Source organism: Salmo salar, chromosome 28 (assembly GCF_965601325.2).
Source record: "Salmo salar chromosome 28, fSalSal1, whole genome shotgun sequence".
In the NCBI taxonomy this organism is placed as follows: domain Eukaryota; kingdom Metazoa; phylum Chordata; class Actinopteri; order Salmoniformes; family Salmonidae; genus Salmo; species Salmo salar.
Window position 1 is genome coordinate 28923616 of NC_138318.1, and position 17033 is coordinate 28940648.

Genomic DNA, 17033 nt, shown 5'->3' on the forward strand with positions numbered 1-17033 from the left:
AAGCAAGCATATATGTCACAAAAACCAAAACCACAGCTAAATGCAGCACTAACCTTTGAGCTTCATCAGATGACACTCCTAGGACATTATGTTATACAATACATGCATGTTTTGTTCAATCAAGTTCATATTTATATCAAAAAACAGCTTTTTTACATTAGCATGTGATGTTCAGAACTAGCATACCCACCACAAACTAACAGTGAATTTACTAAATTACTCATGATTAACGTTCACAAAAAACCATAATTATTTTAAGAATTATAGATACAGAACTCCTTTATGCAATCGCGGTGTCAGATTTTAAAATAGCTTTTCGGCGAAAGCACATTTTGCAATATTCTGAGTACATAGCCCGGCCATCATGGCTAGCTAATTTGACACCCACCAAGTTTGGCCCTCACCAAACTCAGATTTACTATACGAAAAATTGGATTACCTTTGCTGTTCTTCGTCAGAATGCACTCCCAGGACTTCTACTTCAACAACAAATGTTTTGGTTCCAAATAATCCATAGTTATATTCAAATACCTCAGTTTTGTTCGTGCGTTCAGGTCACAATCCGAAGGGTGAGTACATTTTGGGTGAGGGTGAGTACGCGCGAGTACATTTTGTGACAAATGTCCAAATATTCCATTACCGGTACTTAGAAGCATGTCAAACGCTGTTTAAAATCACATTTTTATGCTATTTTTCTCGTAAAATAGCGATAATATTCCAACCGGGCGACGTTGTATTCATTCAAAGGCTGAAAGAAAAAAATGGAGTCTCGTGGACGCGCATCTCCAGTGTCAATGTTCCCAGCCTGACCACTAACAAACAGAGCTGCTGTACTTCGCCCAGAGACTGCAGACACCCCATTAGACTTTCTAGCGCCTTCTGAGAGCCAATGGAAGCCTTAGAAAATGTAATGTTACAGCACAGATGCTGTATTTTCGATAGAGATGCTACAGAAGGACGACAAATTGTCAGACAGGGCACTTCCTGTATGGAATCTTCTCAGGTTTTGGCCTGCCATATGAGTTCTGTTATACTCACAGACACCATTCAAACAGTTTTAGAAACTTTGGAGTGTTTTCTATCCAAATCTACTAATTATATACATATTCTAGTTTCTGGGCAGGAGTAGTAACCAGATTAAATCGGGTACGTTTTTTTATCCGGCCGTGAAAATACTGCCCCCTATCCCAAACAGGTTAATGCATTTATCCTGCTGTATGACAGCTTTTTAAGTACCTACAGCTAGGGTTGGGCGTTATTCAGATTTTCATATCATGCCTGTGCCATCCATGTTTACACCGTATTACCAGTGGTGCATACAAGGGCCGCTATTTTTTTTTTAAGCAAAAGAAGGCCCAGAAAACGTAATTTAACAAAATGCTAACAAATACTAAGGAATTCCCGTAGCGGATGGTAGGTAAATGCTAACGAGAGCATGCAAACTAATCGCAAGGACAGACAACCCAGCTCATGAAGTTATGCATATTTTTGAAAGGGCTACTCAGTTTGCTGCACACACAAAACAGTATAAAAAAAATATTAGACCGCAGGGATCTTAATCCAGGAGGGGAATGTCTCTTTTGTTACCAAGATTCAAGAAGCTTGATGTTGCAAGCTAGTCACTTGGCTCGCAAATTAGCAAACCAAATACACAGCTGGAGAGAATTTGTGGCACATCTTAGTTAGTTACTTAATAGTTCTAAGATGTATAGCTGGCAAACATGAGTAGTGCATTTCTAACTTGATCACCTCCCTAAATTGCGCTGCAGAGGAATCGCTCACCTCATGAAGCTTCTGTTTGCTGGTTGTGCTTCTTTGTAAACAAACACGACTGGCTCAGTCAGCAGTTTTGGTGAACTACCGGTAAGCTTCATAATGACAAATAATCTAACGGCTGAAATAAAGAATGCAATCTGCCTTATCTGTAAGCTAGTGAACTACTCCCCTCTGGGCACAGATATAGGGCACCCCTCAGCAGGAAAAACAACTAGACAATAATTTGTGCCAGGTGTGTAATCCCTCCTAAATAGCTTGGGCTAATGTTCCTATCGGCCCAGTAAGGCCAGCATGCTAGTCTTTTTTCATTATTTTTATTGGTATGTAATTGTTATGAAAGTTGTATTGTCAATTTGTTTTGTATTTATACGGCACTTTAAACGTGTATATGACACTGCAACAAAATTTCCCCATGGGGACAATAAAGTCAGTAAGTTGACTGCAGGTATTTATTGGAAAAAGTAGAAATATCCAGATTTAAAAAAATATATTCTACAGTATTGAAATCATACTGTGGGTATTTCAAAATACCCCGGTATACAAGGCATACCGCCCCACCCTACCTATCGCTATAACTGTCATTATAATCCATGTGGTATGGTCTTCATATGTTTTGACCTTGAGTCTGACTTCTCTTTATCCTTCTAGTAACTTTTGATTGAAAATGAATTCCTATGCTTTTGGACATTTTTGTAAGCGTACGTGTATATTCATGACAACAATATAAACATCCTTGTCCTGTTTGTCTTGCAGTGAATGTCTGGAGCTGACTACAGAAAAGGCCAGGGACCTGCAGTCCACCTCCACGCTGGAGGAGTTCATGACCAAGCTCTGTCTGCACCACCAGAGGCAGATTGTCGACGCCCTGGGCTTCCTACAGACAGAGGTCTGTATAGGCATTACATTCATTGTGCATTTTCAATTCAGTAAAATTTTATAGAAAGTTATTGTCCCTGAAAGTAAATCGCAAATCACACACAACAGAGGATACATACATAATACGTAAACAAAAAGATACCGTACATCACAGCAGAGGAGGTAAAAGAGACCGATGTACTGTCGCTTGATTGTTTTGTCCAGAGCCATGTATATAGAGAGTTGGGCCAACTTTCTGAATACTGTTCTAGTCATTCAGTTACATAGTATTATTGAAATATTCCCCATGTAATGTTAATGAGGCGCTAACATGGCGGCCATATACTGTTGTAATCATAGCCTCTAGTAATTTAATAGGATCTCTATGACATAAACCCTCAAAGTTCCAGAATGGTACAATAATGGGAGCCATTTTGGTCATTTTTATTTATTTATTTCACCTTTATTTAACCAGGTAGGCAAGTTGAGAACAAGTTCTCATTTACAATTGCGACCTGGCCAAGATGAAGCAAAGCAGTTCGACACATACAACAACACAGATTACACATGGAGTAAAACAAACATACAGTAGAAAAATAAGTCTATATACAATGTGAGCAAATGAGGTGAGGGAGGTAAAGGCAAAAAAGGTCATGGTGGCAAAGTAAATACAATATAGCAAGTAAAACACTGGAATGGTAGATTTGTAGTGGAAGAAAGTGCAAAGTAGAAATAGAAATAATGGGGTGCAAAGGAGCAAAATAAATAAATAAATACAGTAGGGGAAGAAGTAGTTGTTTGGGCTAAATTATAGATGGGCTATGTACAGGTGCAGTAATCTGTGAGCTGCTCTGACAACTGGTCATGGTGAAGTCCAAACCAGTCTAATTTGAATGAATGGCAATAGAGGCTTAAGTGATGCATATCCTGCTTTTACTTATACAGGAAATTAAAGGCATTTAATATTTCAGAAATTGTCACCCGAAAATATTGTTCTATAATTATAAATATAGTTTATACAGGTTTTATAACAATTATGTACCAATATTTTGTTTGTCCAACTGGCAGTGATTTTATTTTTCTCCAAGTTTTCTGAACATTTTTATTTACTTTATGTTGTGTTATCGCTGGACACAACTATAAAAACACTGGCACATCAGCTCCAAGGAATTTTAATTTTGGATATCTGTTCCAAAGTATGCCCACGCATCGTAGAGAGATATTTGATTGTATACAAATGCAAGCAAGGTTTGAAATTATTATGTTTTAGTCAAATATTATATATGTTTGGGCTTGTTGCGGGCAATTTGCAGTCTGCAAATTATTTGTAATTATGTTCCGGTCCCTTGACCATGCGCTCCAGAAAATATCTTCCCATGGCTGAATCTCGTTGATGGTCCCTGCACTAAAATATATGTAAACAGACAATAAATGTCTAGATGTTTGTTTTCTTGGAATGCTGTGTCTCATTATAAGATACAGTATCGTCAGATTTACATCTTGTCTAAGTCCTGTCATCAATTGATTTCAGCCAGTGTATGGTTGTGGATTGACTGCGTTGTTTGTATGGAATGTTGGCATATTGGCTGTTAATTTGAAAACATTTGGAATCATTCCACTAAAACTGTCTGGCTATCTAGCAAAGGTAATGTGCAAATAATATTTTACACCATCTTATCACAGCACTGGCTGACCATGGTTGACCAGCTCCCTTACCAAAATGGATGCCCTTTTATACTGTCATAAGGTTCATGTTCATTCTAGTATTCAAATTCCTAATTCTATTGTTGTAGTGTAATGTAAATTAAACAATTCCATAAACCTCAATGGCAAAACTCTGTACAGGGCTCTGGTTTTGTCTATGTAATAACTAAACTGAGGTATTGAATAACCCCATGGTGTTCTTGTTCTAGGTCAAGGCTATATCCTCCTCCAGCGCTTCGCTAGCTTCTCCCTCCAAACCCTCTTGCTCAGTGGAGCACGGAGCCCTCCAGGGTCCTAGCCCTGCACCTTGCCTGCAGACCCCAGAGAGGGGGAGGACTGGTCAGAAACTTCCCCTGGCTTCCACTCCAAAAGGATCGACGGAGGGGCAAGAAAGGTTGGTAGCCCCAGAGCAGACTGCTGTGTTACGAAATGTGTCTGGGGCCGCTGGGCCGGCCTTGGATCTCCGTAAACCTGGCCCAGGGGAGTCTAAGGCTTTGGCAACCCTGTTCAGAAGCGCAGATGACAGTGTGAGTAAACGTCTTAGTGACCATGCTCCGCTAAAGATCAAAATCATGAAGTCCAGCAGCCTGGCTGATGGTAAGAAGCTATCCTGTGTGCTCACCACCTCTCTTCCTGCCGGCGCCGGTGCTTTGGAAGAAATGCAGGGCATTTCTGACTCCTCAACCAGAGCAGATACTTACAGTGCTGGACAAGGTTCCTCTGTGAAAAGGCATGATCATGCTGATCGCTCAACAAGACAAAGAGGCTCCATTGAACATACCAAAGACACGCTGGTCAAACAAAGTCCACCTGAAAAGACCCCCAACAACATACTCCCAGTTTCCCCTGGGACAGCAAGGAAGACCATAAAGGGGTCTTCCTACCATCGGCCTAGGGACACTTCCTCAGTGTGTCGGTTTGTAACCGACCCTGATCTCGGCCACTGCGACATCGTCTACATCGACAAACCAATCACAGAGTGTTTCCGGGAACGGCAGCACCGTCTGCTCCCTCGACGCAACGCCAGGAAAAGCACCAGAGGTCACATGTATGTGGAGGAAATGTGGGAGCTGAAGACTGTCCGTACATTAGCCAAGACGTCTGCCCGCAATGATAGTGGCAACTGTCCTGCTCAAATGCCAGAGCTCATCACTCTGGTCACTCCTAAACAGGTGCTTGGCAAACCTGAGGGAGTACCTCTTGTGGATATGCCTTTTGTTGGCGGTTTTGTGGAGACAGTCAGTCAGAAAACTCCTTCCGAGCTTCCAGCTGAAAGTGAGGTGGCTGGGGATGTGGAGGCTGCAGCAGCATCAGCCAGTGAGATGGCACTGATAGTTGAGACTAGTCAGACAGACCAGAGTCAGTGCAAAGAGCAGACTGCCCCTCCACCTCCTTCACAGAGTCCCCCAGTGGATAACAGGCAGAGTACAGGGACGAACTCAGAGCTGCCAAGGCAGAGCGTAGCACCAGAGGATAATCTAGCTCAGACTGTGGTCGAGACGGCAGATAAGGATGTAAACAGTATACACAATTACATAGTTTTAAGTGAAAACCCAGAGCAGGTGGTGATGGGGAAAGATGTAAACTTATCACAGGATAAGACATCAGAAGAAGTTGAGCTTGTCCAGGATATGCTGCAGAGTGTGCCAGAGGGCCAGAAAGTTGTCTCTGAAACCCAACAGGAATCTGCATCACTGACCCCTTCCCTGGAGAGCAATGAAGACAACGAGGTAGTGAGTGCAGGTGCAGTTGACAAAGAGCAGGCCATGCCTCTGGAACCGCAAATTTCAGTTGACCAGAAACCGTCTGAGGGCTCTGGAGGAGAAGCAAAAGCCGGCATGGAGGTTCCCGCGGAGAGTGAAAGGATAGAGGTGCAGGAAACGGGCGAGGTTGAACCAGACTTGGCTCCAGGCGATGGCGACAATGTGCCTGAAGAGAAAAAGACACATGTTGATTCGTCCTCTAAAAAGGTCAGTAAGGCAGTTGAGAAAGAATTGCCTCTCAGGCGTTCTGAAAAACAGGGTATTCCTGCACGGGTGATTCCTTCAAGGGTGAAGGAAGCTGCAGTGATTGATACAGAGAGTATGATTATATGTGGATATGTGAATGGTAGACCTATTGGACATTCTGACAGATGTTTGCGTGAACGGCCAGCCAGAACCACCCCAGAGTCTACTCCTACTAAGACTAAACGCCCCACTAAGGCGTCTCTGAAACAGACTGAGAACCCTTCTGAGAACGTGTCTGAGATTCCACAAGTCTCACCTGAGACTCCTCTCACCCCGATCCCTGCTAGGGAAAGCGTCAAAAGCCCTTCGTCGAAGCGCCTCACCAAGGCCTCCCTGAAACAATCTGAGAAATCTTCTGAGAACATGCCAGAGATTCCTCAAGTCTCACTCCCTTCAGCCGAAGTGATCAAAAGCCCTGTGTCCATACGGCCCAAAAGAACCCCTAAAGCTAAAATCACTCAGAACCTGCTTGACACGCAGATCCCTGCTGAAGCAAGCCAGAACATGTCTGACACAAGGACCCCTATTGCCCCGATAACAGCAAGCCAGAGCATTCCTGACACTCCTCAAGTCCCAGACACACCAGTCAACTCTTCCAGGAGCCCTGAGTCCAGACAACCCCTCAGATCTGCCAGACTGCAACAGGCAGCAGCTGTTGCCTCCCCTCTCGTCCCTGTCGCCTCCCCTCTCGTCCCTGTCGCCTCCCCTCTCGTCCCTGTCGCCTCCCCTCTCGTCCCTGTCGCCTCCCCTCTCGTCCCTGTCGCCTCCCCTCTCGTCCCTGTCGCCCCCTCTCTCGTCCCTGTCGCCCCCTCTCTCGTCCCCCCCTCTCTCGTCCCCCCCTCTCTCGTCCCCCCCTCTCTCGTCCCCGACGCCCCCTCTCTCGTCCCCGACGCCCCCTCTCTCGTCCCCGACGCCCCCTCTCTCGTCCCCGACGCCCCCCCTCTCGTCCCCGACGCCCCCCCTGACGCCCCCCCTCTCGTCCCTGACGCCCCCCCTCTCGTCCCTGACGCCCCCCCTCTCGTCCCTGACGCCCCCCCTCTCGTCCCTGACGCCCCCCCTCTCGTCCCTGACGCCCCCTCTCTCGTCCCTGACGCCCCCCCTTCTGTTGAAGGGGCTGTTACTTTCATTGTTGCCCCAGAACCGTCTACCTCCCTCCCACTCCCCTCCACTGAGCTCAACACTCCCCTCCCCATTGCCTCTCCTCTTCTTCCTATCGTCTCCCATCTCTTCCCTTCATCTCATCAGAACAGTACAGTCACCCAGAGCTCTGCAGACCTGAAAGTTCAAAAAGCTCAGCCAGCTCCAAATGCCAAACCCAGCGAGACAGAGAAAACAGCAGAGGGAACTAGGGTGCAAACCAGACCGAAGCTCAGGTCGTCAATGATGGAAGCAAAGGAAGTAGAAATTGTTGAGAGTCAGCAAGTTAGCAGTGAGGATTCTGCTCTCACAGAGGGTACAATCATTAAAAAGAGTGAGGCCCACACACAAAGTAGTCCACTAAGAAGCAAAAGAACTCTCAAAAAGGATGGAGAATCAAGCAAATTGAAAAATTCAGAGGAACCTACTTTGCTGAAGAAGGCAGAGGCACCAACTTCAATGGATAACAAAACTTCATCTGAAGATTCCAGTAGATCTTCCGTCAGCAGTGCTTCAGACAAACCTGGGCGAATGCCATTGAGGAGTGAGAGTAGTAAAACTGACGTGGCCAGCCAGTCAATTACCCAGGCAACCCCACCGACCCCAGTGGAGAACAGGAAGTCAGCTTTGAGAGTCCAGAGGTCGCCCACACCCTCGACCAGTGCTCCAATCACAGCTGAGAAATGGAGTGAAGTGGCATCTCCCATTAGGCTGAAATCCCCAGTGAGACTCCCATCACCAATCAGGTTCAAACCAGAGAGGATCATCAAGTCTCCATTGAGGGAATCACCTTTGCTGGTCAGTTCCCCTCTGCCCTCCAGCTCAGTCACTCCTCTCCTCCTGCCCAAGCTGGAGCTTCCAGTACAGACTCGACACAAGTTCCTGGAGTTACTGGATGTAGAGGAAAACCAACAGAAAATCTCCTCTCTGAACACCAGGTTTGATAAGATGCAAAGAGGCTGGGTCCAGATGGACAAAGAGGGACATCCAACGCCAAGACACAAAAATAAGGCAGACAGACAGGCAGCGATATGGAAGAGTAAGCGCAGGGTCCGCAAGCCCAAGTCTTCGGATCATCAGAGGTACTCCCTAGTTCAAATGCTTTTCAAGAACGATTTGGACCTAGCCAGCATTTGCCACTGGTACATGGAGTCAACAGAAACCCAATCCCTGGTCATCGTAAAGAAGGTGAACACGCGTCTTCCCTCTGAGACCCAGCTGCTCTTCCCCGGTATGTCCCAAAGGCCATCTCAAGGGGTTTTCCCTAGCCTTCAAGCAGAGCGTTTGAAGAAGCACTTGAAAAAGTTTGCCATGGCTTCCCCTGTGAAGAGCAACCCTAAGAGTCAGAAGCTGATCGCTAAAGCCCTGGAGCAGGAGGTCAGTACAAGTATGCCCAAAGGGAAGGGAAAGAGAGAGCTGACTACAGCCACTCGGATCTCCACCAAAGCCTATGTTTCCTCTGCAGAGGCACAGGCACAACCAGCCGACGGCCAGAAGGCCTCAGCGAAGGCCAAAAACCCAGCCAGCGCCCGGATCCTGAGGAAGTACTCCAATATAAGGGAGAAGATGCAAGGTCAGCAGAGCTCCAAGAATCCGAAAGGGGCCCCAAGAAAAGATCTTGAAGCTTCCAAAGTCAAACCCTCTAAACCCCCAAAGACAAAATTGGCAAAACCGTCAAAATTGAAACCGGCCATTGCCCAGAGGCAGAAATTGTCAGTTTCTGGTGATAAAAGTGTAAAGGAGACAAGTGTAGTAAAAACAGAGCGAGCACAGCCATCTCCTAGTAGAAAGTCTCCAGTAAAAGCTGCTGTCCTGGAGAGATCAGTCAAGATTAGCAGCAGCAGTAGAACCTTAAGGGATCTCAGTAGGAAAGAGAGTGCATCACCACAGAGGTCTCCCCAAAGAGTGATGACTCCAAAAGCACAGAAAAACACCCCTGCTCCTGCCACCGTCCCCAAGACTGACTTTAACAAACAGCAGGTTGGAGCAGAGAAGGCAGGGGTGGATAAGACTATGGCAACAAAAGCAGGTGAAACAAAAGGTCAAACAAAGAGACCCTCTCAAAGTAGAGTCTTTGAGACTAAAGTCACTGAAAGTAAAGGTACTGAGAGCAATGGCGCTGAAAGTGCTGCAGAGACTCCTCAACAGAACTTGGACGTAAAAACACCAGGTTCTCCTGACCAGGTTCTCACTAGATCACAGAGGAAGATGGAGGCCACTCCACCCCCCTCCGTCCCTCAGAGTACAAGCCCTAAGCCTGCCACTAAGAAAGCAAATGAACCTGCTCAGAGTGGAACTCCTAAGGGTGCTACAAAGAGAGCTCTGGAGCCTACACATACTGTTAGTACAAGCCCTAAGCCTGCCATAAAGAGAGCCAGTGAACCTGCTCAGAGCGGAACTCTTAAAGGTGCCACAAAGAGAAGCCAGGGGAGCCCACAGACTCCAGCCAAGCGCACCAGGACATCCCTACAGAAATAAAGCTTGTGCGCAGACATGGACAGTAACAGCCAATCTGACGACGTTTAGTTTTTTTGTTTTATCTGGAATATAATAGAAAGGACTGGTAGTATCTATTTTTGTGTGTTCTTCCCAAGCGGTGTTGGTAAATTATCATTTGGAAGGAGATCGACATGCTGAAGAAAGAGGAAAAATACTGGTTTTGTCTTGTTTAGTGTTGTCTAACTGGCCTGGAGATGTATCTTATTATAAGGGTATATCTGCATTGTAAACATGTAAGCCATTTTATTTTGGGATTTGATGCAGAGTTGGTTAGTTAGTAAGACTACAGCATGCCAGGTCCTCCACCTTTGTTTGTCCGTTTTTTTATATTCCATAGTGTCTATTCCACGGCTTGAAAAATAGTGAGGTTTAATGGCATGAAAACATCAGCACCATGTTGCTACGAAATAAATGATGATGTTCTCTGACTGCAGCACAGCTCAGGTTTCACTGAACATTCTCTTGGAACTATAGCCTATATTCATCAATGTCTCCCGCCCATCTCGCAATCAAGGAGTTTGTGACTTTGTGATCAGGTGCCTTATTTATCAGATGTAGAGTAATGTGTTGACAACAGGTGAAGCCTCAGTTCTCTGGCCATTGCACAGACACATGTACTGTACTGTAGGAAGAGTGAGAAAGGGAGCTTTCTAGATATGGCTTTGGTGCAGGTCAGCGCACGTTGTCACGTTGTGGTCCTTCACATGTTAAACTCTTCTCCAGTTATCTTGTAGATCTGGTCATTTGTTCAAGGCCTGCACCAGATTTGTGGATTGTGTGTGTCTTAATGCACAACTTCCCCCCCATGTGTTCAGCCCTCCATGTTCCCGACTCTCCTCCGTCTTCCTGCTATAAAAACCACCCTGCTTCCCATCATGGGTTGTTATTCCGATGAGTTCTCTTTTAGTGTCTTTTTGTTTTTAGATTCTGGGGATATTTCTTTTCAGAGATGTAGCCTTATAACTGATGTTATGGTAGCTTTGTTTAACTTTCAAATACTGTCCGAGTTAACAAAGGAGGGGTTTTTTTCCGTTGCAAAGCGTGTGAGATATTTACACCTGCCTTGTTATGTTGTAACTCTGATCCAGTCCTTATCTTATTTGATTCCCGTTAAAGTTTAATGGTCTGGTGTGGTCATTACCTGCTTATTGCATGCTGTAGCTGCCTGTAGCATTTACATTTAGCAAAATTCTTGTTGAGCCTTTTCACGTTGTTTTTTTCTGAACTAGCATTTGTTTTTCCGAAACATCTTTAACTAAGACTATGCATGCACGTTACCGTGGCCCTCTGTGTGCTGAACTGTATGAGCATTAACCTGAAAATATGAACCCTTGGAAGACGTGTCATTGGTCAGCTATTTTGGAAGGGGGTTTGCTGTTTGAGAACAGATACCAGGGATGACTCTACATGGAGCCACACATTGTATCGAATGTTGGCTGGATATGTTTTTCCTGTGCTTTATGGTAGTGTTTGCCTTTGATTTGGACTATGTTGCCGTATACTGACCCCTGGTGGCCATATGAGAACTGTTGAAGAAAATGCTTCTACTTTTCATATCTTTGTATGATCAGTAAGTAATATACTGAACAAGAATATAAACGCAACATGCAACCATTTCAAAGATTTTACTGAGTTACATTTCATATAAGGAAATTTAAATAAATAAATTGAAACAAATTTGTGCTCCAAATTTGAGAAATATGCTTTTTGTGCATATGGAACATTTCTGGGATCTTTTATTTCAGTTCATCAAACATGGGACCAACACTTTACATATTGCGTTCATATTTTTGTTCAGTATATACTACCGGTCAAAAGTTTTAGAACATCTACTCATTCAAGGGTTTTTCTTTATTTTTACTATTTTCTACATTGTAGAATAGTAGTGAAGACATCAAAACTATGAAATAACACACATGGGATCATGTAGTAACCAAAAAAGTGTTAAACAAATCAAAATGCATTTTATATTTGAGATTCTTCAAATAGCCACCCTTTGCACACTCTTGGCATTCTCTCAACCAGCGTCACCTGGAATGTTTTTCCAACAGTCTTGAAGGAGTTCCCACATATACTGAGCACTTGTTGGCTGCTTTTCTTTCACTCTGCGGTCCGACTCATCCCAAACCATCTCAATTTGGTTGAGGTCGGGGGATTGTGGAGTCCAGGTCATCTGATGCAGCACGCCATCACTCTCCTTGGTAAAATAGGCCTTACACAGCCTGGAGGTGTGTTGGGTCATTGTCCTGTTGAAAAACAAATGATAGTCCCACTAAGCCCAAACCAGATGGGATGGCGTATCGCTGCAGAATGCTGTGGTAGCCATGCTGGTTAAGTGTGCCTTGATTTCTAAATAAATCACAGACCGTGTCACCAGCAAAGCACCATCTCACCACCTCCTCCATGATTCATGGTGGGAAATACACATGCTGAGATCATCCGTTCACTCACAAAGATGCAGCGGTTGGAACCAAAAATCTCCAAAGGACACATTTCCACCGGTCTAATTTCCATTGCTCGTGTTTCTTGGCCCAAGCAAGTCTTCTTCTTATTGGTGTCCTTTAGTAGTGGTTTCTTTGCAGCAATTTGACCATGAAGGCCTGATTCACACAGTCTCCTCTGAACAGTTGGTGTTGAGATGTCTGTTACTTGAACTCTGTGAAGAATTTATTTGGGCTGCAATTTCTGAGGCTGATAACTCTAATGAACTTATCCTCTGCACCAGAGTTAACTCTGGGTCTTCCATTCCTGTGGCGGTCCTCATGAGATCCAGTTTCATCATAGCGCTTGATTTGTTTTTGCGACTGCATTTGAAGAAACTTTCAAAGTCCTTGAAATGTTCCGTATTGACTGACCTTCATATCTTAAAGTAATGACGGACTGTCATTTCTCTTTGCTTATTTGAGCTGTTCTTGACATAATATGGACTCTTACCAAATAGGGCTATCTTCTGTATACCCCCCTATCTTTTCACAACACTACTCACTTGCATTAAGAAGGAAAGCAATTCCACAAATTAACCTTTAAGAAGACGCACCTGTTCATTGAAGTGCATTCCAGGTGACTATCTCATGAAGCTGGTTGAGACAATGCCTAAATTGTGCAAAGCTGTCATCAAGGCAAATGGTGGCTATTTGAAGAATCTCAAATATAAAATATATTTTGATTTGTTTAACACTTTTTTGGTTACTACATGATTCCATATGTGTTATTTCATAGTTTTGATATCTTCACTATTATTCTACAATGTAGAAAATAGTACAAATAAAGAAAAACCCTTGAAATGAGTAGGTGTTCTAAAACTTTTGACTGATAGTGTTTATCCCACTGTTATAGAAATGGCTTGTCTGCCATGTTTTAGTTCTCAGATTATGTTATTTTGTTTCAGGAAGATGTTTTCTTGGTGCGGTGCTTCTGTACTTCAGCAATAGCTTGACCTCCATTTGTCTACATCAATAGAAAGAAGACATTTTAGCACAGTGTTATTTTTATCATGGTTATTTCACGTATACATTATTTGTAAATGCAAAAAGGTATAATTCATGTTTTATATTGTTATTTAAGAAATCCCTATAGGTAAATACATACAGTAGACATAAATTAAGCAACCCACCAAATATCAAACTTGAACATGTTTTATTCTTCTTTACTGTGGATATTTATAGTTTTTGATTTTGTATATTGGAAAATAAATAACTGATTTATGTGTTAATCCCAATAATGAGACGTCTTAAGGTGATGACGCTGTATTTTTGCTGGAATAGATAAAAAGGTGTTTGAGTTGTATATTTGGTTTCATGCTTCGTTTGTCCATGCATCCATCTCCAGTGGTTAGCTTTCACTAATCTACTGTCAGTCATTTTGAGGTATAACTAAAACAACTGTATTCCTCACTTTGTTCTTATAAAATATCATTCTCATATGTTCATACCGTCATGGAATTACAAGTAAAATTGCACTCTATTCATCCTCATTGTGCCTTCAGAAAGTATTCACACCCCTTGACTTTTTCCCACATTGTTTCAAGTTGAATTAAAAATGGATTACAATTTGATTTTGTGTCATTGGCCTACACATAATATCCCATAATGTCAGTGGAATTGTTTTTAGAGTTATTCATTTGTATTAATTAGAAATGAAAATCTTAAACGTCTCGAGTGAATAAGTATTCAACCCCTTTGTTATGGCCTAAATAAGTTCAGGAGTACAAAACTGTGTGCAATAGTGTTCAACCTGAGTATGTTATCTCTGTACCCCACACATACAATGAATTATCTGTTAGGTCCCTCAATAGTGTTCAACCTGACTGCCTTATCTCTGTACCCCACACATACAATTAATTATCTGGTAGGTTCCTCAGTCAAGCACTGAATTTCAACCACAAAGACCGGGGAGGTTTTCCAATGCCTCGCTAAGGGCACCTATTGGTAGATGGGTATTTTTTTAATGCAGATGTTGAATATCCCTTTGATGGTGAATTATCAATTACACTTTGGACGGTGTATTACTACACCCACCCACTACAAAGTTACAGGCGTCCTTCCTAACTCAGTTGCCGGAGAGGATGGATCAACAATATTGCAATTACTCCACAATACCAACCTAAATGATAGAGTGAAAAGGAAGCCTGTACAGAATAACAATATTCAGAATCATGCATCCTGATTGCAATAAGACACTAAAGTAAAACTGCAACATGTGGTAGAGAAATTAACTTCATGTCCACATCACTGAGTACCACTCTTCATATTTTCAAGCATGGTGGTGGCTTCATCATGTTATGAGTATGCTTGTCATCGGCAAGGACTAGGGAGTTTCTTTTAGTATAAAAATAAACAGAATAGAGATAAGCAAAATCCTGGAGGAGAAGCTGGTTGTCTGATTTCCAACAGACACTGGGAGACATTCACCGTTCAGCAGGACAATAACCTAAAACGCATGGCCAATCTACATGGGTTGATTACCAAGACGACATTTAATCTTCCTAAATGGCCTAGTTAACAGCTTTGTGTTAAAACTCTACTTGAAAATGGCTGTCTAGCAATGATCAACAACCAACTTCACAGAGCTTGAAGAATTTAAATAATTATGTGCAAATATTGTACAATCCAGCTTTGCAAAGCTCTTAGACTTACCTAGAAAGACTCTCAGCTGTAATCGCTGCCAAAGGTGATTCTAACATGTATTGACTCGGGTGTGAATATGTATGTAAATGAGATACTGTAAATTTGCAAAAGTTTCTAAAAACATTCAGAAACTATTCAGACCCCTTGACTTTTTCAACATTTTGTTACAGCCTGAATTGAAACTGGATACCTCCTCAATCTACACACAATACCCCATAATGACAAAGCAAAAACAGGTCTTTTAGAACATTTTGCTAATTTATAAACATTTTTAGGGTGAAATATCATATTTACTTAAGTATTCAGACCCTTTACTTAGTACTTTGTTGAAGCACCTTTGGCAGCAATTACAGTCTCGAGTCTTTTTGATTATGACGTTACAAGCTTGGCACACCTGACTTATTTGGGGAGTTTTCCCATTCTTCTCTGCAGTTGCACAGCTGCAGAGCTATGCGCAGCTATTTTAAATTTTTTAGGATAGGTGGCAGCATTCGGAATTTTGGATGAAAAGCGTACCCAAAGTAAACTGCCTGCTACTCAGGCCCAGAAGACGCTTGGCATTCAGGCCAAGGAGTTAAATCTTGGTTTCATCAGGTCAGGTGCCTTTTGGCAAACTCCAAGCGGGCTGTCATGTGCCTTTTGCAGAGGTGTAGTTTCTGTCTGGCCACTCTACCATAAAGGCCTGATTGGTGAAGTGTTTGTCCTTCTGGAAGGTTCTCCCATCTCTACAGAGGAACTCTAGAGCTCTGTCAGAGTGACCATCAGGTTCTTGATCACCTCCCTGACTAAGGCCTTTCTTCCCCAATTACTCAGTTTGGCCGGGAGGCCAGCTCTAGGAAGAGTCTTGGTGGTTCCAAACTTCTTCCATTTAAGAATGATAGAGGCCACTGTGTTCTTGGGGACCTTCGGTGCTGCAGAAAATGTTTTGTACCCTTCCCTAGATTTGTGCTTCGAAACAGTCCTGTCTCTAAGCTCTATGGACAATTCTTTCGACCTCATGCCTTGATTTTTTTCTCTGCCAACTGAGGGACCTTTATATAGACAGGTGTGTGCCTTTCCAAATCATATCCAATCAATTAAACTTACCAGGAGGACTCAAATCATGTTGATGTCAAGGGATCTGAATACTTCCCGAAAGGCACTGTACATGCTTTAAAATAAAAACATTTAAACATATTCCAGCTCAGGTCACTCAAACTGATTTTGAACTCTGTCGACCTCCCCCTCAACCTTATCACACACATGAGCTCCATTCAAACCAATGAAGGGACACGTTAGAGTCCATGTTAAAAGTACACACATTAAAGTTTAATGAATGAAAAGTGGAGGAGTAAACATTTTGTCAGTGGCAATAGATACGATAGACACTACATACATTCAGCATCACTGGGACTTCCAGTTAAATCCCACCATCACACCTGCGATGGAACATAACTAAAGCAACCGAAGTACCACATCTATAGGAAATCGTTTTTGTGATTATTTTTGTTGTTGTTGCACAAGTTCAATACAACAGAGACTGTCTTTCACAGTGAAATGATACTGAGTACAGTTCTCTGTCCATGTATTTAAGGGTTTCACACTAGACCAAAAGGATCGGGCTGAATTGCAACGATCCGTATCCATATTTGTGAAAGTCCTTTTTCTGAGAACTGTGATGAACTGATGTTGAAACCTTAGGAGGGATAGAGCTAAAGGATGAGATGACACTTCATCAATATCATACAATGTGGACACCTTAGGAAAACCTCAGGGGTATACAAGACTAAGGGCTCTATTCAATCAGATCTGCTTTAGCTGACATCCGAAGAACGGTTGTTTTGGTGGTGTCGGAGGTGGAATTGCGTTAGAGCTGTCAAATCCACAAGCAGCTCCTGGCGTTATACCTAAAGTGGACATTGTCATAGAGTACCACAGTATGAGTCTT

The 17033-nt window shown here is 43.1% G+C and overlaps 1 protein-coding gene across 1 annotated transcript in view; it reads left to right on the forward strand.

Moving 5' to 3' along the window:
- The window catches only part of LOC106589767 (uncharacterized), a 77057-nt gene extending 63023 nt beyond the window's left edge, over positions 1 to 14034 (forward strand). Inside the window, exons 7-8 of the mRNA XM_014180097.3 lie at positions 2530 to 2662; positions 4545 to 14034. Of these exons, the coding sequence (XP_014035572.3) occupies positions 2530 to 2662; positions 4545 to 9959 (5548 nt within the window). The 3' untranslated portion in view covers positions 9960 to 14034. The remainder of the gene's footprint in view (positions 1 to 2529; positions 2663 to 4544) is intronic.
- Positions 14035 to 17033: the final 2999 nt, after the last annotated feature.